Raw genomic sequence first — 17,879 nt, forward strand, 5'->3', positions numbered from 1 at the left:
AGGGTGTATAGTAAGAAGAGGCTGAAACGCCTGAAGATTCTGGGGCTTACTACTGATGAGGTGTCACTAATATTCCCCTTTAAAAATACTTTCTGGGGGTAGTCTGAATGGGGTCTTAGGATCATTTTAGGATCTTCCCTTAAAAGCCTGCTTGCCACATATCTCTAGGGCCATCTGGGGCTGTATATTGCTAAGACCATCTGGGGGGGGTGTTAGATTAGGCAAATATAGGATTTAGTTTGTAATAAAAGGTTGTGCGCACGAAATTCCCTACATTTTTCTCGGGATCCTTCTCCTGGAAAAATTTTAAACCTAGTTGCCGCATGTCCCTAAGGCCATCTGGAGGGCACAAATAGGCACAGACAGGAATTTCTCTTTAGAACAAGGATGGACTGTAGGAAAAATCTAAAAGTTTTAACCTAATAGCCAAAAGTCTCAGAGACCATCTGGGGGGTACAGATAGGCATAGGACTGGAACCTTTTTTTTGGAACAGTGACAGAAGGGAGGTAGTTGAATTAGGATGTTTTCAAAAAACATTTAACTATAAATGTTTGTGATGGTGAGCCTGTGGAGCAGTCTCCCATCACAGAATTTTACTGTGTTCAAAGGACTTATTTATTATCTTTCTCAACCATTAAAAAATTTACTGGGGTTTGATTGTGCAAACGTTTTTATCCATCCCATTTATTGTATTTATTTGCTTTGTTTTAAAGGTATTGCATTTAAGAAGGGGGAGGTAAGGTTTAATTTGATTAAAATGAGTTTGTTCCAATTTGCAAAGTTGGGAAAATTTTTGTTTTAAGGCACCTGCCAATATAGGGACAAACAAGATGTATACTGAGTTTTTGGCAGTTTTTTTATGTAACATTGTTTTTATGATTGCTTTTAGACAGTATTTCTGACTAAACATCTAACCCTGATGCCATCCCTTATCTCCGGTATGATTCACCTTGTGGGTGCATTAGTCCCTATCACAAGGCTTATCACTGAATTCAGAAATTCATTGAACTCTGTTTAATTAAATTGCTGTAAACGTGTGTGTGTGTGTGTGTGTGTGTGTGTGTGTGTGTGTGTGTGTGTGTGTGTGTGTGTGTGTGCGTGCGTGCGTGTTTTTGTGATTTACGAGGACAATTTTGTAAGTTACAAATTAGTAATTACAAGGTTATTATGCTATAAATGTGATTTTATGAGGACATTTCTAGTGTCCCCATAATTCAAATCGCTTAAAAATCATACTAAACAATGTTTTATTGAAAATGTAAAAATACAGAAGGTTTTCTGTGAGGGTTAGGTTTAGGGTTTGTGTTAGGTTTAGAGGATAGAATCTATAGTTTATACAGTATAAAAGTCATTATGTCTATGGAAAGTCCTCATAATGATAGGTAGACCAACGTGTGTGTGTGTGTGTGTGTGTGTGTGTGTGTGTGTGTGTGTGTGTGTGTGTGTGTGTGTGTGTTTATCACTTTGTGGGGACCAAATGTCCCCATAAGGATACTAAAACCCAAAATGTTTGACCTTGTGGGGACATTTTGTCGGTCCCCATGAGGAAAACAGCTTATAAATCATACTAAATTATGTTTTTTGAAAATGTAAAAGTGCAGAAAGTTTTCTGTGAGGGTTAGGTTTAGGGGTAGGGTTAGGTTTAGGGGATAGAATATAAAGTTTGTACATTATAAAAACCATTATGTCTATGGAAAGTCCCCATAAAACATGGAAACACAAGCGTGTGTGTGTGTGTGTGTGTGTGTGTGTGTGTGTGTGTGTTTTGACCTGTACTTGTCAGTACAGGTCAAAACATTCTCAGACACTATAATTTACTAATTTGACTCCAGTTCAATCCACCAAAAATGGTTCAGGTGTGTCTGTAATCTGTCTGTGGTTACAGAATGTCTGTTTCTCAGTCTGACAGATGTAATGTGTGTGTGGTTGTACTCTTCAAATTCACTTGCACACAGACTATCACAGCAGAACTCTGAGTGTGTGTGACATTTTGCTGTTCTCTCAAGAGATCTGTCTGTTTTTGAAAATCATGTCATATTTTTACAGATCTGAACAGATGCTGGAGATCCTGTTGACGATGTGTGTGTTTGGAATACTTCCACTGAATACTGTGTGTGTGTGTGTGTGTGTGTGTGTGTGTGTTTGAGAGAGAGTGTGTGTGTTTGAGAGAGAGTGTGTGTGTTTGAGAGAGAGTGTGTGTGTTTGAGAGAGAGTGTGTGTTTGGGTGTGTGTGTGAGAGAGAGAGTGTGTGTTTGGGTGTGTGTGTGAGAGAGAGAGTGTGTGTTTGGGTGTGTATGTGGATCAAGATTTACAGTTTGTTTTAAAACACTGTGGTATCGAATGTTCACAGATATTGTAATCTGTTACTCTGTTAATTTGTACAATGAATTTAATTTGTACATTTAAATTTAAGTTATATACTTTATTATTTTGATGTCTTTATAATCATTCTATGTGTTCCAAGCTTTGGCAATATTGTAATATGTACAGTCATGCCAATAAAGCATTTTGAATTGAATTGACTATGTGTGCGCGTGTTTGTGGATCAAGATTTACAGTTTGTTTTTTAAATAATATGTGTCTGTGTGAGTGTGTGAGTGTGAGAGAGAGAGAGAGAGAGAGAGAGAGAGAGAGAGATTGTGTTTGTGTGTGTGAGAGAGAATGAGAGGGTGAGAATGTGTGTGTTTGTGTATGTGTGAGAGAGGGAGAGTGTGAGAGAGAGAGAGAGAGAGAGAGAGAGAGATTGTGTTTGTGTGTGTGAGAGAGAATGAGAGGGTGAGAGAGAGAGTGAGAGGGTGAATGAGAGAGAGAGAGAGAGAGAGAGAGAGAGAGTGTGTGTATGTGTGTGTTTGTGTATGTGTGAGAGAGGGAGAGTGTGAGAGAGAGAGAGAGAGAGAGAGAGTGTGTGTATGTGTATGTGTGAGAGAGGGAGAGTGTGTGAGAGAGAGAGAGCGAGAGAGAGAGAGTGTGTGTGTGTGTGTGTGTGTATCTGCTCTAAAAACCAACTGACACATTATATCTGCAAACGTTAATGGGTAATGATCATGTGTATGTTTGCAGTTTCCCACAGCACAGGGCTTCACTGTCATGCTCTATCCAGTTTCAGTTGTGGGTCCGTATCAACAACACACACTTCTTATGCCAGTGACCACTGTTGACCACAACACACAAATAACACACACTGCACCAGCAGACAACAGCAAGGTGAGTTTGTGTACGAGAAAATGGGAAGAATTTGCTCTTTTTTTTCTGCTCTGAATCTGCTTTCATTGGGTGATTTTTCTCCTTAGATGAGCCGTAGTCGTATGTTTGAGTCTTTAAAAGCAAACAGTGCATTTCTCCAGCCTGTAACACGCTCCGCCCCTGTCCCCACCCATGTCTCTGCCAGTAACTCCGCCCCCAGCCCTGCCCCTAATCTTCACACCCTCCCATTGGAGTCTCCGGCTCTGCAGGCGCAGGTCACGCGACATCTGAATTCACATTCTGAAACTTTGTCTCCATTCAGTGCTGATGTGTTTCTCTCTCTCTCTCTGTTTAAAAGCAGATGTCGTATTTCCTCCCATCAAATGTCCCTCAGCAGGTAAATGAGAGACTGTAGAATTATACAGAACTAAAGCAGAGCTACTGAAAACTCAATCTTTCAATCTTCATACACTAGACATTTTTTGATTATGTTACTATTGATGGTCAAACGGGGAAAACATCAACTTATCACAAAACACACATTTCTCCATTTATGTTTTTGTGGAGATTAATTTTGATGAATGTTTGTGATTTCAGGTGTATTCATTTATCCAGCAGGCTGTAATAGTAAGTGTGTTTGTATAATTATCTCTGTTTGTCTGATCTCTGATCAGTTCAATATCTGTATTTAAACTGGTGGATATGAAATCATTAATGAATGAATTCATTTTATTGAAGTCAGATTCTGACAGCTCAGAAGAAGGCGATGCTGCTCAGGTAAACACACACATCGTAGTAAAATGGATAACCAAACATTAAAATTCTGTCATCATTTACTCATCCTCATGTTGTTCAAATGGAGATTTTCATTATAATGTAAACTTACATGCTGTCTACACTGGGAGCATCCATTGACGCAATTTGCCGCACCAACTTGAGGCTGTCTACACCGGGCACGAATGTTCTAAACCATTTGTGTAGACGTGCCAGCATGTGCAGCACAAAATGAAATGGGACACATGCATATTGTCGTTGCAACAGATATTTCCAATGTAGATGGCATCATTGATTATCAATAGTTGATTAATCACTTAATTTTTTTTTGTGCCACATCAACCTGAATTAGCACACCAGATTCAAAGAAAATGTTATTCATGATTTACTAAAAATATTATTATGTAAACATTATTGGATGTTAATTGTAGGTTTTAATTAAATCACTCTGTGATGGTCTCACATTAGCATCCATGTTGGATACATAGTAGCTCCAATGTTGGCATCTATTTTTACTCCATAACTTGGTAGGGTTGCTAACAGCTTTATTTAAAGGATGTCTATTGTGTGGCTCAGGTAATTAGAATCTGGGTTAACTGGATGTTTAAAGAAGCTTTGTTGGTACATGACTCAAATTTAGAGGAGATGTGTCCATGTGAGAACCAAAAAATGTATTTGTTAGAGGCAAGTGATGTTTGCTGCCTTCATCATTACCATTTTAAGGCCACCAAGTTTAAACTTTTTTTTCTTTTTTTTTCCACATAGAGGCTTCTTCACAATCATCAAATTCACAATCATCAAATTCACAACCTAAGGCATCAGCAGATTGTAGCAAAAGGAGAAAGCGCAAGTCTGAAGCACCTGAGTGGTTTGAACAGTATGTCAATGAGCAAAGGAGGCAGATGTCAGAAGTCATAAGCCTGCAAAAACAAGCAGTGGAAGTGGCAAGTGAACGTAACAACATCCTAAAAGATTTTGTTTCTGCTTTGACGAAGAAATAGTAATTTGGGTTTTCTCCTTTTTCTACATTCTGCTGATGGTTGGGTTCTATTTTGTTTGTTTAATTACATGATGTACAGTATATATGCTGAGAGATATAAATGCAATATTGATCACCTCACATTTGTGGCTTTTTATTCATTATTTTACTTCCATTCTGTTATGAAACAAAAACTTCTGAAAACTTAGGTGTACACAATAAGAATGAGTTAAACATAAACTTTAATCATCTTCCACCAAAAATAAAGCAAGTTCATCCCTTTTTCTTTGACCTGAAGTATTTTCAGGGTATCCTGCTTCACAATCATTGTCATTGTTGCCATCCACTTCTTCACAATCCTCCATTTGGTGGCCTTCCTCCCTCAAGAGGAAATTGTGTAAAACACACGCAGCTGTGATAACCACTGGGACTTTTTAAGGTCTCCCATGGGCAAGTATTTTAGTCGTCTCCATTTCCCTTTAGAAGGCCAAATGCCCTTTCTATCACAACTCTGGTGGAGCTGTGGACTGTGTTAAATTTTTTCTGTCTTTGGGACAAGTGCCCATTATCTCTGTATGGTGTAATGAGAGATGTGCTGAGTGGGTATGCAGAGTCTCCAAGCAGGTGGTAGTCACTTCTCATCACATCCTGGAGATGGCTATTTAATGGGCAGTTTCGAAACACTCTAGCATCGTGCACAGACCCTGGCCAACCAGTGTACACATCCAGGAACCTCATCTGTGATGTACACACTGCTTGGAGTTGAATACTTGCATGTCCTTTCCTGTTTATGTAACTGTTTCTATGGAATGTGGGTGCTAGGATGGGAATGTGTGTGCCATCGATTGCTCCAATGACTCCAGGAAAGCCAGTTTTGTCCTGAAAGCCATTTGCCAGGTTTGCAAACTCATCCTCTCTGGGCCATTGAATGTATTGGTTACTCAGTGTACAAAGGACCATGCAAATATCCAAAAAAATATAATGAAGGGTTCCTTTTGACATATCAAACCGGTCTGCAACACCCCTGAAGCTCTCTTGGGTTGCCAACAACCAAATAGAGCACAGCAATTGTTTGGGGATGTCCAAGGTTCTGTTTAGAAGGAAAGAACCAACTTTCTCACAGAGAGCCTGTAGAAAAGTATATGCAGCATTTATATTAGAAGTTTCTACATCCCTATGATGCTGTAAATAAGATGAGACAAATCTTGCTATGACTGTTGTATACACACTGATGCACATATTGCTTTATACAGTGGAATTTGTAAGTAAATGTACTTAACAGCAAAATAAATTAATTAAGAGCAAGTATTTTGTTTGCACATGTTTACTTACATTACAGGCAATATAACTGAAATAATAAAATCACAGGTATAGATCTGGAACTTTAAGTCTGTCAAAATATTTTGTAATTGCAATGTCTTGTGGTCCTTTCCTTAGGAAGGTTTGCTAAACACTGATTAAACGCTACACATCTCTATATATTTTGCTGTTGAATTGTGAAGTGACCATTTCATAAACTTTTCTATACTCCTCTGATTATATTATGGTAAATATTACAATAATATAGCAAAACAACAGTGATCAGCAATAATGATAAGCAATAACAAAACAAGGTCATACAGATCATAACTTCTCTCGGAGGTAAGAAGTGGATTATCATTCACCTGAAATGTTTGTCTTTTCATCCTAAAATGCGAGGCAAATGTTGTATCACAATAATTAGGAACCACAGTTTCCACAAATCCCTTCACTCGATTGGGAAGTTCTCTCGTGTTCTGAGGCGGCAAGTGCAGTAACTGTAACATGGGGCATATTTTGCAGTATTAAACACATATTTATACCGACTTCATCAGGCTCCGAAAATTCTTCACAAAGAACACAAAGAATGGCCTTCTCAGCTGCCATAGTTGCAACTCTTGCGTCATCAGAACAGTGCGTTCAACGCATCACCGTTTCTGTTTAAAAAACGTTGTGCAACGTTTTGTCGGCGCTGAACGTAGCCCTGTTCATTTCACACCAGCCATTCAGAGCTGTTCATTTCACCCCAGCCAATCAGAGCTGTTCATTTCACACCAGCCAATCAGAGCTGTTCATTTCACCCCAGCCAATCAGAGCTGTTCATTTCACACCAGCCATTCAGAGCTGTTCATTTCACCCCAGCCAATCAGAGCTGTTCATTTCACCCCAGCCAATCACAGCTGTTCATTTCACACCAGCCAATCAGAGCTGTTCATTTCACACCAGCCAATCAGAGCTGTTCATTTCACACCAGCCAATCAGAGCTGTTCATTTCACACCAGCCAATGCAGTGTCAGGTTATTCACTGTAAACTCTGTGTGATATTGTAATTCTCTGTCATGTCACTGTAGTACAGCAGCATCCACTTCTCATATTTTAAATTACAGTATAACAACCAAATGTAACCTGTACGTGAAAATGGGCACTTTAGTAAAAACACATCAGCGGAGAATGTATTATAGATCTTTTGATTATAGATTAGCGTAAAATGACGGCTTTCATTATTATTGCCATTTAAGGCAAATGAGAAAGTGGAAGATGTATGAGTGCCCCACGCACGTTCACACACTCGCACACACACACATGCACACACTCACACACACACATTCATATTCACACACACACACACAGAGAGAGAGAGACACTTGTTATATATTATCAGACACAAAACTAATGAGAATTGCAAGGCGACTGAATGATGCTTATCAAAACTTAACCTCTTGTTTCTATTATTTGTCTTCAGATATATTTGGAGTTCGATTGAATTCATGATATATCTTTATGGGGACCATGAGAACTTTCCATTTCCTGTCCAAACGGGTGACCTCTGACCCTGATATAATAACTGTTCAACAGCTCCCTTTACAAACATTTGGTGCCATCCCGTGTCCTCACCAGAGAAACTGTGTCTGTAAAAACATTTATTGATTCCAGATTTTATTTATTGATTAGGGTTTATTGAAAGTTTTATCTAAAAGTTCTGTGGAGAAAAATAGTCAGTTAAATGGGTGCTTTTCACTCCATGACACAAATAAAGTTCTTTTAAGTTTGTTCTTATTTGTTTCTTTATTTTGATTTCTGTAACTGAAGTCTTGCACTGACAAATACACAGAAGAACACACACATCTGAGAATCCAAGAGCCTTTGAAAATGTCATGCTCTTCAAGAGAAGATATGATAAAACATACAAAAGAACTATTAGACAAGTGTAAGACAAGTGATTATGCTGTACTGTGAAATGACTGAATCTGCTTCCTCTCGTAAAGAGTGTTGAGTTATTCTGAACCCTACAGGATTAACAGGTTTATGGGTCATTAGTGCAGAGAGCTGACCGTGCACATTATCAGATGATCCCTGTATCTGCTGCCCTCAAGGTGAACAACACAACACACACTACAACAATAACACACACATCGAAAGAAAGGGTTAACGTCAAACAAGTTTTATATTGAACTGATAAATTGTTGCTCAAAGGTCGTTTTCAAATATCTCAATCAAACTGACAATTTCAGATGCAGTATTGACAACGAGGAATGTATTGTATCTTTGAAATGCTTCACTCACGATCCCATGTTACAGATGCATCTGTGTGTGTGTGAGAGTGTATGTATGTGTTTGAGTGTGTGTGTGTGTGTGTGTGTGTGTGTGTGTGTGTGTGTTTGTGTGTGTGAGCGTGTATTTATCACTTTGTGGGGACCAAATGTCCCCATAAGGATAGTAAAACCATTTTTGACCTTGTGGGGACATTTTGTCGGTCCCCATGAGGAAAACAGCTTATAAATCATACTAAATTATGTTTTTTGAAAATGTAAAAATGCAGAAAGTTTTCTGTGAGGGTTAGGTTTAGGGGTAGGGTTAGGTTTAGGGGATAGAATATGAAGTTTGAACAGTATAAAAACCATTATGTCTATGGAAAGTCCCCATAAAACATGGAAACACAACATGTGTGTTTTTGTGTGTGTGTGTATGTATGTGTTTGAGTAAGTGTTTGTGTGTAAGTGTGTGTGAGCGTGTATTTATCACTTTGTGGGGACCAAATGTCCCCATAAGGATAGTAAAACCCGAAATTTTTGACCTTGTGGGGACATTTTGTCGGTCCCCATGAGGAAAACAGCTTATAAATCATACTAAATTATGTTTTTTGAAAAGGTAAAAATGCAGAAGGGGTTGTGTTATGTTATGTTTAGGGGTTGTGTTGGATTTAGGGGATGTGTTGGGTTTAGGGGTTGGGTTAGGGTTAGGGGTTGTGTTGGGTTTAGGGGTTGTGTTATGTTATGTGTAGGGGTTGTGTTGGGTTTAGGGGTTGGGTTGGGTTTAGGGGTTATGTTAGGTTTAGGGGTTGTGTTAGGTTTAGGGGTTGTGTTGGGTTTAGGGGTTGTGTTAGGTTTAGGGTTTGTGTTGGGTTCAGGGGTTGTGTTAGGGTTAGGGGATGTGTTGGGTTTAGAGGATGTGTTGGGTTTAGGGATTGTGTTGGTTTAGGGGTTGTGTTGGGTTTAGGGGTTGTGTTAAGTTTAGGGGTTGTTTTGGGTTTAGGGGTTGTGTTAGGTTTAGGGGTTGTTTTGGGTTTAGGGGTTGTGTTAGGTTTAGGGGTTGGGTTAGGTTTAGGGGATAGAATATATAGTTTGTACAGTATAAAAACCATTATGTCAATGAAAATTCCCCATAAAACATGGAAACCCAACATGTGCATGTGTGTGTGTGTGTGTGTGTGTGTGTGTGTGTGTGTGTGTCTGTGTTTGTGTGTGTGTGTGTGTGTGTGTGTGTGTGTGTGTGTGTGTGTGTGTGTGAGCATGTATTTATCACTTTGTGGGGACCAAATGTCCCCATAAGGATAGTAAAACCCGAAATGTTTGACCTTGTGGGGACATTTTGTCGGTCCCCATGAGGAAAACAGCTTATAAATCATACTAAATTATGTTTTTTGAAAATGTAAAAATGCAGAATGTTTTCTGTGAGGGTTAGGTTTAGGGGTAGGGTTAGGTTTAGGGGATAGAATATAAAGTTTGTACAGTATAAAAACCATTATGTCTATGGAAAGTCCCCATAAAACATGGAAACACGACTGTGTGTGTGTGTGTGTGTGTGTGTGTGTGTGTGTGTGTGTGTGTGTGTGTGTGAGACCTAGTGACTGTCATTATCATCTTGTATAATCCTAAATCCTACAGCACCCATTTGAAGTCCTCTCTCAGTTCGTGATCGTTTGGGAGTTCTGATCAAAATTAGCCCCATTCCAGCTGTATTAGAAAGACTTTTTCACATAGTAAGTGTGTATGTGTGTGTGTGTGTGTGTGTGTGTGTGTGTGTGTGAGAGAGAGAGAGAGAATGAGTTCATTTGTTTGCTGGCACACCTGTGATGATGTCATAGCAGTCTTCAGGTGTGTGTGAAGTCGGCTAGAGGTGAGTGATCCTTCATTGACTCACTTTATACTTTACTGCATTCAGGCTTATTTTAATTACACTCTGTTGTGTCTGTTTATAAAATATTGACATATTTTAATCCTGTTTCAGGAATCCAGAGTTGCATGTTTTGTTTATTCATCTGAGACATTTCTGTAACAAACTACATTCAAATGGCTCAGTAGACTTGAATTAACCTTTCCAACAATGACATTTCTCAATTAAATGAACAATTTATTTTTTTATACTGAATTGTAATCGACATATGTATAGTTTTTTAAATATAAAGCTTGTTCCAGTACTGTGTGACGGACTGGTGGCCTGACCAATCAGCTGTGATGTCCGTTCGAGTGAGACCTCTGGACACACCCAGGACTCTCATGGAGGGGTTGGATGAGGTTACCATGGGCAACACAGTGGAAATTATGTGAGCAATGCATTATGGGTGATGGATATTTGGTTTGTATTAGATAGAAATCTTTTAATGTGGTAAATAATTGACGAATTATTGATGGGTTGTTTAATTGTGTACTAAATTAACCAATTGTTAGTGGATATAACTGGTTGGATTATCTGTTGCTCAGTAATATGAAGATTAATAGACTGTAATTGTGTTGATGATTTATAAATGTGTGTCTGTTTTTCTGAAGAGAGAATAAACATAGAGATGCTGGAACTTACTTTAACATCAACAACAACAATAACAACGAAGAGTGAGTTAACAAACACACTATGACAAACAAATACACACTTAAAAAACACATTCAATGCAACACTAATACACAAACAATTTCACAACACAATACACACACTCTTACAAGGCATTACTGTAAAATATTTTAATCATTAGTTTGCTTTCTATTTACAGAGAGGAAGAAAAGAAAATGAAAAAAGAAAAGATGAAAAACAAGAAGAAAGAGTAAGATGAGATAACATTTGTTTTATTCTTAGCTGTGTGTGACCAACTACTCCAGATATGTGTGTTGTTTCAGGAAAAAAGAGAAGAAAGAGAAAAAGGAAAAGACAGAGAAGAAGAAGAAAGAGGCAAAAGAGAAGGAGAAAGAGAAGCCTAAAGAAAAGAAAGAAGAAAAGAAAGAAGAGTATGTTCATCTCTGTTAATATTTTTAGTAATTGCTGCACTAGATTGTCTTTATCTATTTATCGTTGATGTTATTAATTGATTGAGTGTGTCATTTCAGATTTTAGTGGCACCAAACAGAAATGCAGTTTGTTTGTTTGAGCAGTCAGATATACAATAACAACATTGGCTCAGTCAGTAGCCTGAGTTTGGGATCTGTTTGAAAACTTGTGATCAAACATTCTTATGCTGTTCTGTTTTGTGTCAAAGAAATGACTTGACCATTCAGAATCATGAAGGCTTGTGTGCTCGTCTACATTTATATTCTAACCAGTCTTAAATCTGATTTTGTGTTCCAGACCGAAGGAGATTTATGTTGTAGATCCAGCTGGAAACATGTACTACAACTGGCTGTTTGTGATCACGTGTCCTGTGATGTACAACTGGATTCTCATCATAGCCAGGTGCCTGATCTTACCTTCATATCACAGATGAAGAGCAGTACTTCTAGATGTTTTATGTTCATTTGTACATACATCAGACAACATGTGTGGAAAAACCAAAGTGTGTACATAAAAAGCCAAATCCTCCTTGAGCATCACAAACAACAACACATTGGTCTTTGTTATAGGGTTATTGTGGCTGTTTAGTCCAGTAGTGGGAACTTCTCAAGAAAGACGCAGCTCTTCGCTTGACATCCAATAACATGTCTGACTCTCTCTGTGTCTCTCAGAGCGTGTTTTGAGGAATTGCAGGGAGATTATTTGATATACTGGTTCATTCTGGATTATGTATCTGATATGGTGTATCTGGCCGACATGCTGTTCAGGACCAGAACAGGTGAGCTCCGGCTCCTTCAGCTTCTTATCAGCTCCTTCATATTTAACACTAAGTGGGTTTAAATGTTTGTGTTTGTAGGATACCTGGAGCAGGGTCTCTTAGTAAAAGATGAGAAGAAGCTTAGAGATCGCTACAGGCAGAGTGTACAGTTCAAACTGGACCTGGCCTCCATGGTCCCAACAGACCTTTTCTACTTGTTCTTTGGCATGAACTACCCTGAGATTCGCATGAATAAGCTGTTAAGAATCAATCGCTTGTTTGAGTTTTTCCAGCGCACGGAAACACGGACCAACTTTCCCAACGTGTTCCGAATCTCCAACCTCGTCATGTACATTGTGATCATCATCCACTGGAATGCCTGCATGTATTACTCATTCTCCAAGGCCATTGGCTTTGGAGCAGATGCCTTTGTGTACCCAGACACCTCAGACCCTGAGTTTGGGCGGTTAGTGAGAAAGTACGCTTACAGCATGTACTGGTCTACCCTGACGCTCACCACCATCGGAGAGACACCACCACCTGTCGAAAACTCTGAATACTTCTTTGTGGTGACTGATTTCCTGGTTGGCGTGTTAATTTTTGCCACCATTGTCGGTAACGTGGGCTCCATGATCACGAACGCAAACGCAGCTCGAGCAAATTTCCAGTCTCGCATTGATGCTATTAAGCAGTACATGAGTTTTCGGAAGGTCACAAAGGACTTGGAGAAACGGGTCATCAAATGGTTTGATTACTTGTGGACCAATAAGAAAGCAGTAGACGAGAGAGAGGTACTCAAGTTCCTGCCTGACAAGCTGAGAGCGGAGATTGCTATAAACGTCCACTTGGATACTCTGAAGAAGGTTCGGATCTTTGCCGACTGTGAGGCCGGACTGTTGGTCGAGCTGGTACTGAAGTTGCAGCCCCAGGTGTACAGCCCGGGTGACTACATCTGCAAGAAGGGTGACATTGGCCGTGAGATGTACATCATCAAAGAAGGAAAACTTGCCGTGGTGGCCGATGATGGAGTCACACAGTTTGTTGTACTTAGTGATGGCAGTTACTTTGGAGAGATCAGCATCCTCAACATCAAAGGCAGTAAGGCGGGAAATCGCAGAACCGCCAACATCCGCAGCATTGGCTATTCAGACCTGTTCTGCCTTTCCAAAGATGACCTAATGGAGGCGCTGACCGAATATCCAGATGCAAAGGCCATGCTGGAGGAGAAAGGACGACAGATCCTTATGAAGGTATCAGGTTGAATTAGCATAAGGAATTAAAGGTTTAGGATTAGGATTTGGGTTAGCATGAAGTTTAAAGCTAATGGACAAGCTAGAAGGAAAACAACCACTTCAACAGGTCTCATTAGTGCTTATTTTATGGGGGAAACTGTAAAAATAAGGACTTCAAATATCCTTATCCACATTTTATAGATGATGCCCATAAAATCTTTTTTGCAGAAACTTTGATGTTGGCCCGTTTATTCTGCAGATTTGTATCAAGGTGTGGATGCACTAGCACTAGAATAGAACAACTCTATTTTATGAATAATTTTATGAATTTCCCCTTTATCTTCCCTAGGACAATCTGCTGGATTTGGAGTTGGCCAAGCAGGGGCCCGACCCCAAAGACATGGAGGAGAAGGTCATCAAAATCGGCAGTGTGCTGGACAAACTGCAGACACGTTTTGCTCGCCTGTTAGCTGAACACGAGGCTGCACAGGGGAAACTCAAGAAGCGTGTCACTAAATTAGAAAAGAAGATCACTGCATCTGGTGGTGTGGAGCCAGAACCAGTAATCCCAGAGAAGAAAGACGAGGAACCAGAGGAAAAAAAAGATGAAGACAAACCGGAGGAGAAGTAGAAGTTTTAGGATATTAAAAAGAAGCCTTGCGTATCTGTGGTCCTACTTTATAGGGAAGAGGGCGTGACTGGATTTTTGTGGATCTGCTCCTGCCCAAGAGCAGCTTTACCCAGTGCTGTCAGTCAACCACAGCAATCACTGTTGAAAAGACCAGTATAGCCAGTCACCAGCATATGTTGTGTTATGGATGCTGATCTTCAATTTGGGATTCTGCCATGAGTCTAGACCAGTATAAACCAGCCTTGGGCTGCATGGAGAGTCATACTGGTGTAAACTGGTCTTTTCAACTAGGATGTGTGTTTGAGCATAAGTACAATGAAGACATCTGCCAATTTGTTTTGTTCATTCCTTTACCTACAACAGGTAAAATGCAAATGTAACATATTGTAAAGGTGATCAGTTTTACAAGAAATAGTTCATAGAGGCCAGATTTATTTGTGGTTAGTACTTGATTGAATCATGTTATGGACATATCACTGATGTTTATTCTGTAAATTTGCTGTGTCTTTCATGAGAGAAAATAAAGATCAAATAAAACTGTTAGTTTGAGTGTGTATGATCTAGTTCCACTCAAAACCTTTTTCATCAACATTAATATTTTGCGAGAAACAGTAAAATGATGTGCTGTATGAATGTCACTAAATGGGCTGTAAAATGTCAAACATTTAGTCAATAAAGCATTTGCAATCAGACACAAGTACATGATGTTTGCTTCTGATTTTAAGGGCCTCGCTCATGATGTGTGTCATAAGGTGAAAGGCAGGCGGTCGTGTCTTCTTCTTTTAGTTAAATGGAGGATTGATGCCATAAGCAGATACCACCACCTACTGTTAATTGTGCATCCAACATAGTGACTAACTTTACTACATATTGTGTTATGTTGTGTATGTTCACCTCTGCAATGCGTGATCCGGGCTTCTGCGTGTTCAGCTCCTCATGCCCGGATCACATCACCCAGGGTGTTTATCAGTATTTATTTTTATATATCCCTCTGTATTTTTATTAATATTTCACATTGTTATATTCTTTGGTCAAGTCCTGTTTCTCAAAAAGTCCATAACTACCCTACAATTCACAAATCTTCTAGTCCTTTCCCCAATAATCAATAAGTTCTCATATTTCTTTCCATTGAATATTGATTGCATCTTAATGTAATGTGTTCCAAAGTTTCTAATTCTCCACATTCACAACATATTTGTTTGCATAGGTTTTTCATAAAATCCTCTATTAAAGAGTTATAAGCCATGAACCAAACCAACCAGATCCAAGGTTAATCGCAAAATCACAAACTTTGTTTTGAGACAAAAAGTATTTGAAAATCGGACTAAAAAGACAAAGATACAAGACTCTGTGTACTTACCGTCCTTCACGGGGTAAAAACTACAACTAAAAAGCGATGGGAATATATAAAACTATTGAATTTAGGTTGTTGATTATAAGTATAGAAACGATATAGTTTTTGTTTATTGCTAAACGTTCCAATACACAAATATATAAGTGCAGGGAGACAAACTTGTTTGCGTAATACAGAGTTCGTCATTGGAGTGTGTGGTCGCTTCCGGTCTATTTTGTGGGCTCCATTGGCCATAGTTGTCTGATTGGTGAAGCTTTCTCTGCTGGACCATAGGTAATGTAGTTGTTCAACAGGAATTCTGCTTTTATAGACGATTTTTAAATAATGCAGTTGAAATAACGCAGATGGTGGTTTCAGTGGAAGTATATATCAAAGATAAACAATGTCAGAGCTCAGTGAAGGTCTTTAAAGGTTTATAAGTTAGCATTGAAATTAATTTAGTTTTGACTTAATTTTGATATATTTTATTGATGTAAAGCTATAAGACTGTGCAATAGTCTTGCGGTCGTGAACGCATGAATTAATTTTTCGGCATCAGCAACAGAGAGCATGTGCGTTAATTTAGCAATATTTCTTAGGTGGAAGAATGCTGTTCTACAAACATTGGTAATTTGATTTTCAAAGGACAGATTGGTATCAAACTTAACACCTGTAACGAATCCCACCTCTTCGGCTCAACCCATTCCCTCGTGTTCCCACACTAGTTCAGTTTCCCCGAGCATTCATGCTCGCTCGCATTCTCCCCCCTCGGGCACTCATGCCCGCTCCCTATCGCCAGAGTATTAGACACTTCCACACTCGCCTCAATCAGCCTGAACATTATGACCACCTGCACTCACGCACTTCCAATCCCCACACATTAGTTACACCTGCCACAGTCCCAATCACCTGTCATTCGTTTCACCTGCACCACTGCTGTTTTCCACTATATCTACCACTACACATTCATTTCTCATTTGTTGGTTATCGTATAGTTTACCCCTGCACTTTGCCAGCGACTAGTGATCCCCTAGTTTATCCTTTCTACTTGCTAGATTACCCTGCTATATATTTGATTACCCGGCTTGACCCCTCGCTTCCCTTGACCACTCTATTTGTAGATTTGCCCTTCTGTTTCATCCTGATTACCCGGCTCTCGACCCTACGCTTTCCTCGACCATTCTCCCTCTGGATTTTCCTTATTGTACCTTCGCCTGCTCTTATAAAAATAAAAGCAGTTTTGATATACATTGTGACTGTCTCATCTTGTGTATGCGAGTGTGGGTTACAGAATAACCAACCCCACCGCAGGCAGTCACAATGGAAACCGCTGAAGATTTCCGCAGCTCATTGGAGCGGATTTGCACGGCGCTTTCCGCCCAGGGATCTACGGTCGGCCAACACGACCGAACTCTCGCGGCTCAGGGACAGCAGATTCAGGAGATCCTGCAGACGGTACGTGCTATTTCTACTCAGTTTTTATCTGTTCCGCCTGCACCTGTCCCTGTGTCCGTTGATGTTCCCACTGGTGATGTTCCCAATGCATTCCCCAGCGCCGCGAGCTTTCAAACCCCGAGCGGTTTGACGGTTCGTCGGACGCTTGCCAGGGGTTTTGATGCAATGCTCTGTGTACATGATGTATCACCCCTTTTGCAAACCGACTGTGAGAAGGTGCACTTTGTTATTTCACTGCTCTCGGGCAAAGCACGGCAATGGGCCACCGCATTGTGGACGGCGCAGAGTCCCCTGTTGTTATCATACAGTCAGTTCTGTCACCAAATTGCCGTGGTCTTTAATCCCCCGTCAGCTGGCCGAGATCTCGGCAGCTGCCTCATGTTTTTAAAACAGGCGTCGCGCACGGCCGCCGCCTACGCACTCGATTTTCGCACCATTGCCGCGGGTAGCGGGTTCAACGACCCGGCATTATTAACTGTTTACCGCCTGGGGTTGAATGATCGACTCCAGATGGAGTTAGCGTGCCGCGGGGAGTCGCTGTCACTGGAGGACTATATACAGCTCTCTATCACCGTGGATAATTTGCTTCGGGATCGTGCTTTTCGGAGCCCTTCTGTAGTCCACGAGCCTCCAACAGCTCGCAACCCATCTAGACCCGTAGCTTCCGAGCGCTCTTCCGCTATTGAGCCCATGCAGCTTGGCCGCGCCCCACTAACTCTGGCGGAGTGAACCAGACGGCTGAAGCTGAACCTCTGCATGTACTGTGGCAACCCGGGGCACAGCGTTAATTCCTGCCCGCTCTGCCCTCGGGGCGCTCTCTCTGGAAGCCAAGTGAGAACGTCTGTTTTTCTCAACATTACCCAAAAACAAGTCTGCCTCCCAGTAACGTTGATTTTTAACAATGTCTCTTTCCCTACCCCAGCACTAGTGGATTCCGGGGCAGCAGGGAATTTTTTAGACGATGGCTTGGTCCAGAAGC

General features: G+C 40.3%; 1 protein-coding gene and 1 pseudogene across 1 annotated transcript; both read left to right on the forward strand.

The window, feature by feature from the left end:
• LOC127625539 (alpha-2,8-sialyltransferase 8E-like) overlaps positions 1 to 3,599 on the forward strand; it is a 19,541-nt pseudogene extending 15,942 nt beyond the window's left edge.
• A 6,542-nt stretch (positions 3,600 to 10,141) lies between these two features.
• Positions 10,142 to 14,798, forward strand: cnga1b (cyclic nucleotide gated channel subunit alpha 1b). The gene is made up of 9 exons (XM_052100865.1): positions 10,142 to 10,352; positions 10,652 to 10,779; positions 11,003 to 11,065; positions 11,221 to 11,271; positions 11,345 to 11,452; positions 11,790 to 11,894; positions 12,164 to 12,270; positions 12,349 to 13,499; positions 13,831 to 14,798. The coding sequence occupies exons 2-9, from the start codon at positions 10,691 to 10,693 to the stop codon at positions 14,110 to 14,112; spliced, it is 1,956 nt and encodes a 651-aa protein (XP_051956825.1). The 5' UTR covers positions 10,142 to 10,352; positions 10,652 to 10,690; the 3' UTR covers positions 14,113 to 14,798.
• The last annotated feature ends 3,081 nt before the right edge of the window (positions 14,799 to 17,879 follow it).

The sequence above is a fragment of the Xyrauchen texanus genome, chromosome 31 (assembly GCF_025860055.1).
Source record: "Xyrauchen texanus isolate HMW12.3.18 chromosome 31, RBS_HiC_50CHRs, whole genome shotgun sequence".
Lineage (NCBI taxonomy): Eukaryota > Metazoa > Chordata > Actinopteri > Cypriniformes > Catostomidae > Xyrauchen > Xyrauchen texanus.

Bases quoted from the DNA above. Each gene is read 5' to 3' on its own strand.
- cnga1b (XM_052100865.1), top strand. From the start codon at position 10,691: ATGTCCGTTCGAGTGAGACCTCTGGACACACCCAGGACTCTCATGGAG. The intron at 11,066-11,220 runs GTGAGTTAACAA...TTCTATTTACAG, and splicing joins AACAACAATAACAACGAAGA to AGAGGAAGAAAAGAAAATGA. The intron at 13,500-13,830 runs GTATCAGGTTGA...TATCTTCCCTAG, and splicing joins GACGACAGATCCTTATGAAG to GACAATCTGCTGGATTTGGA.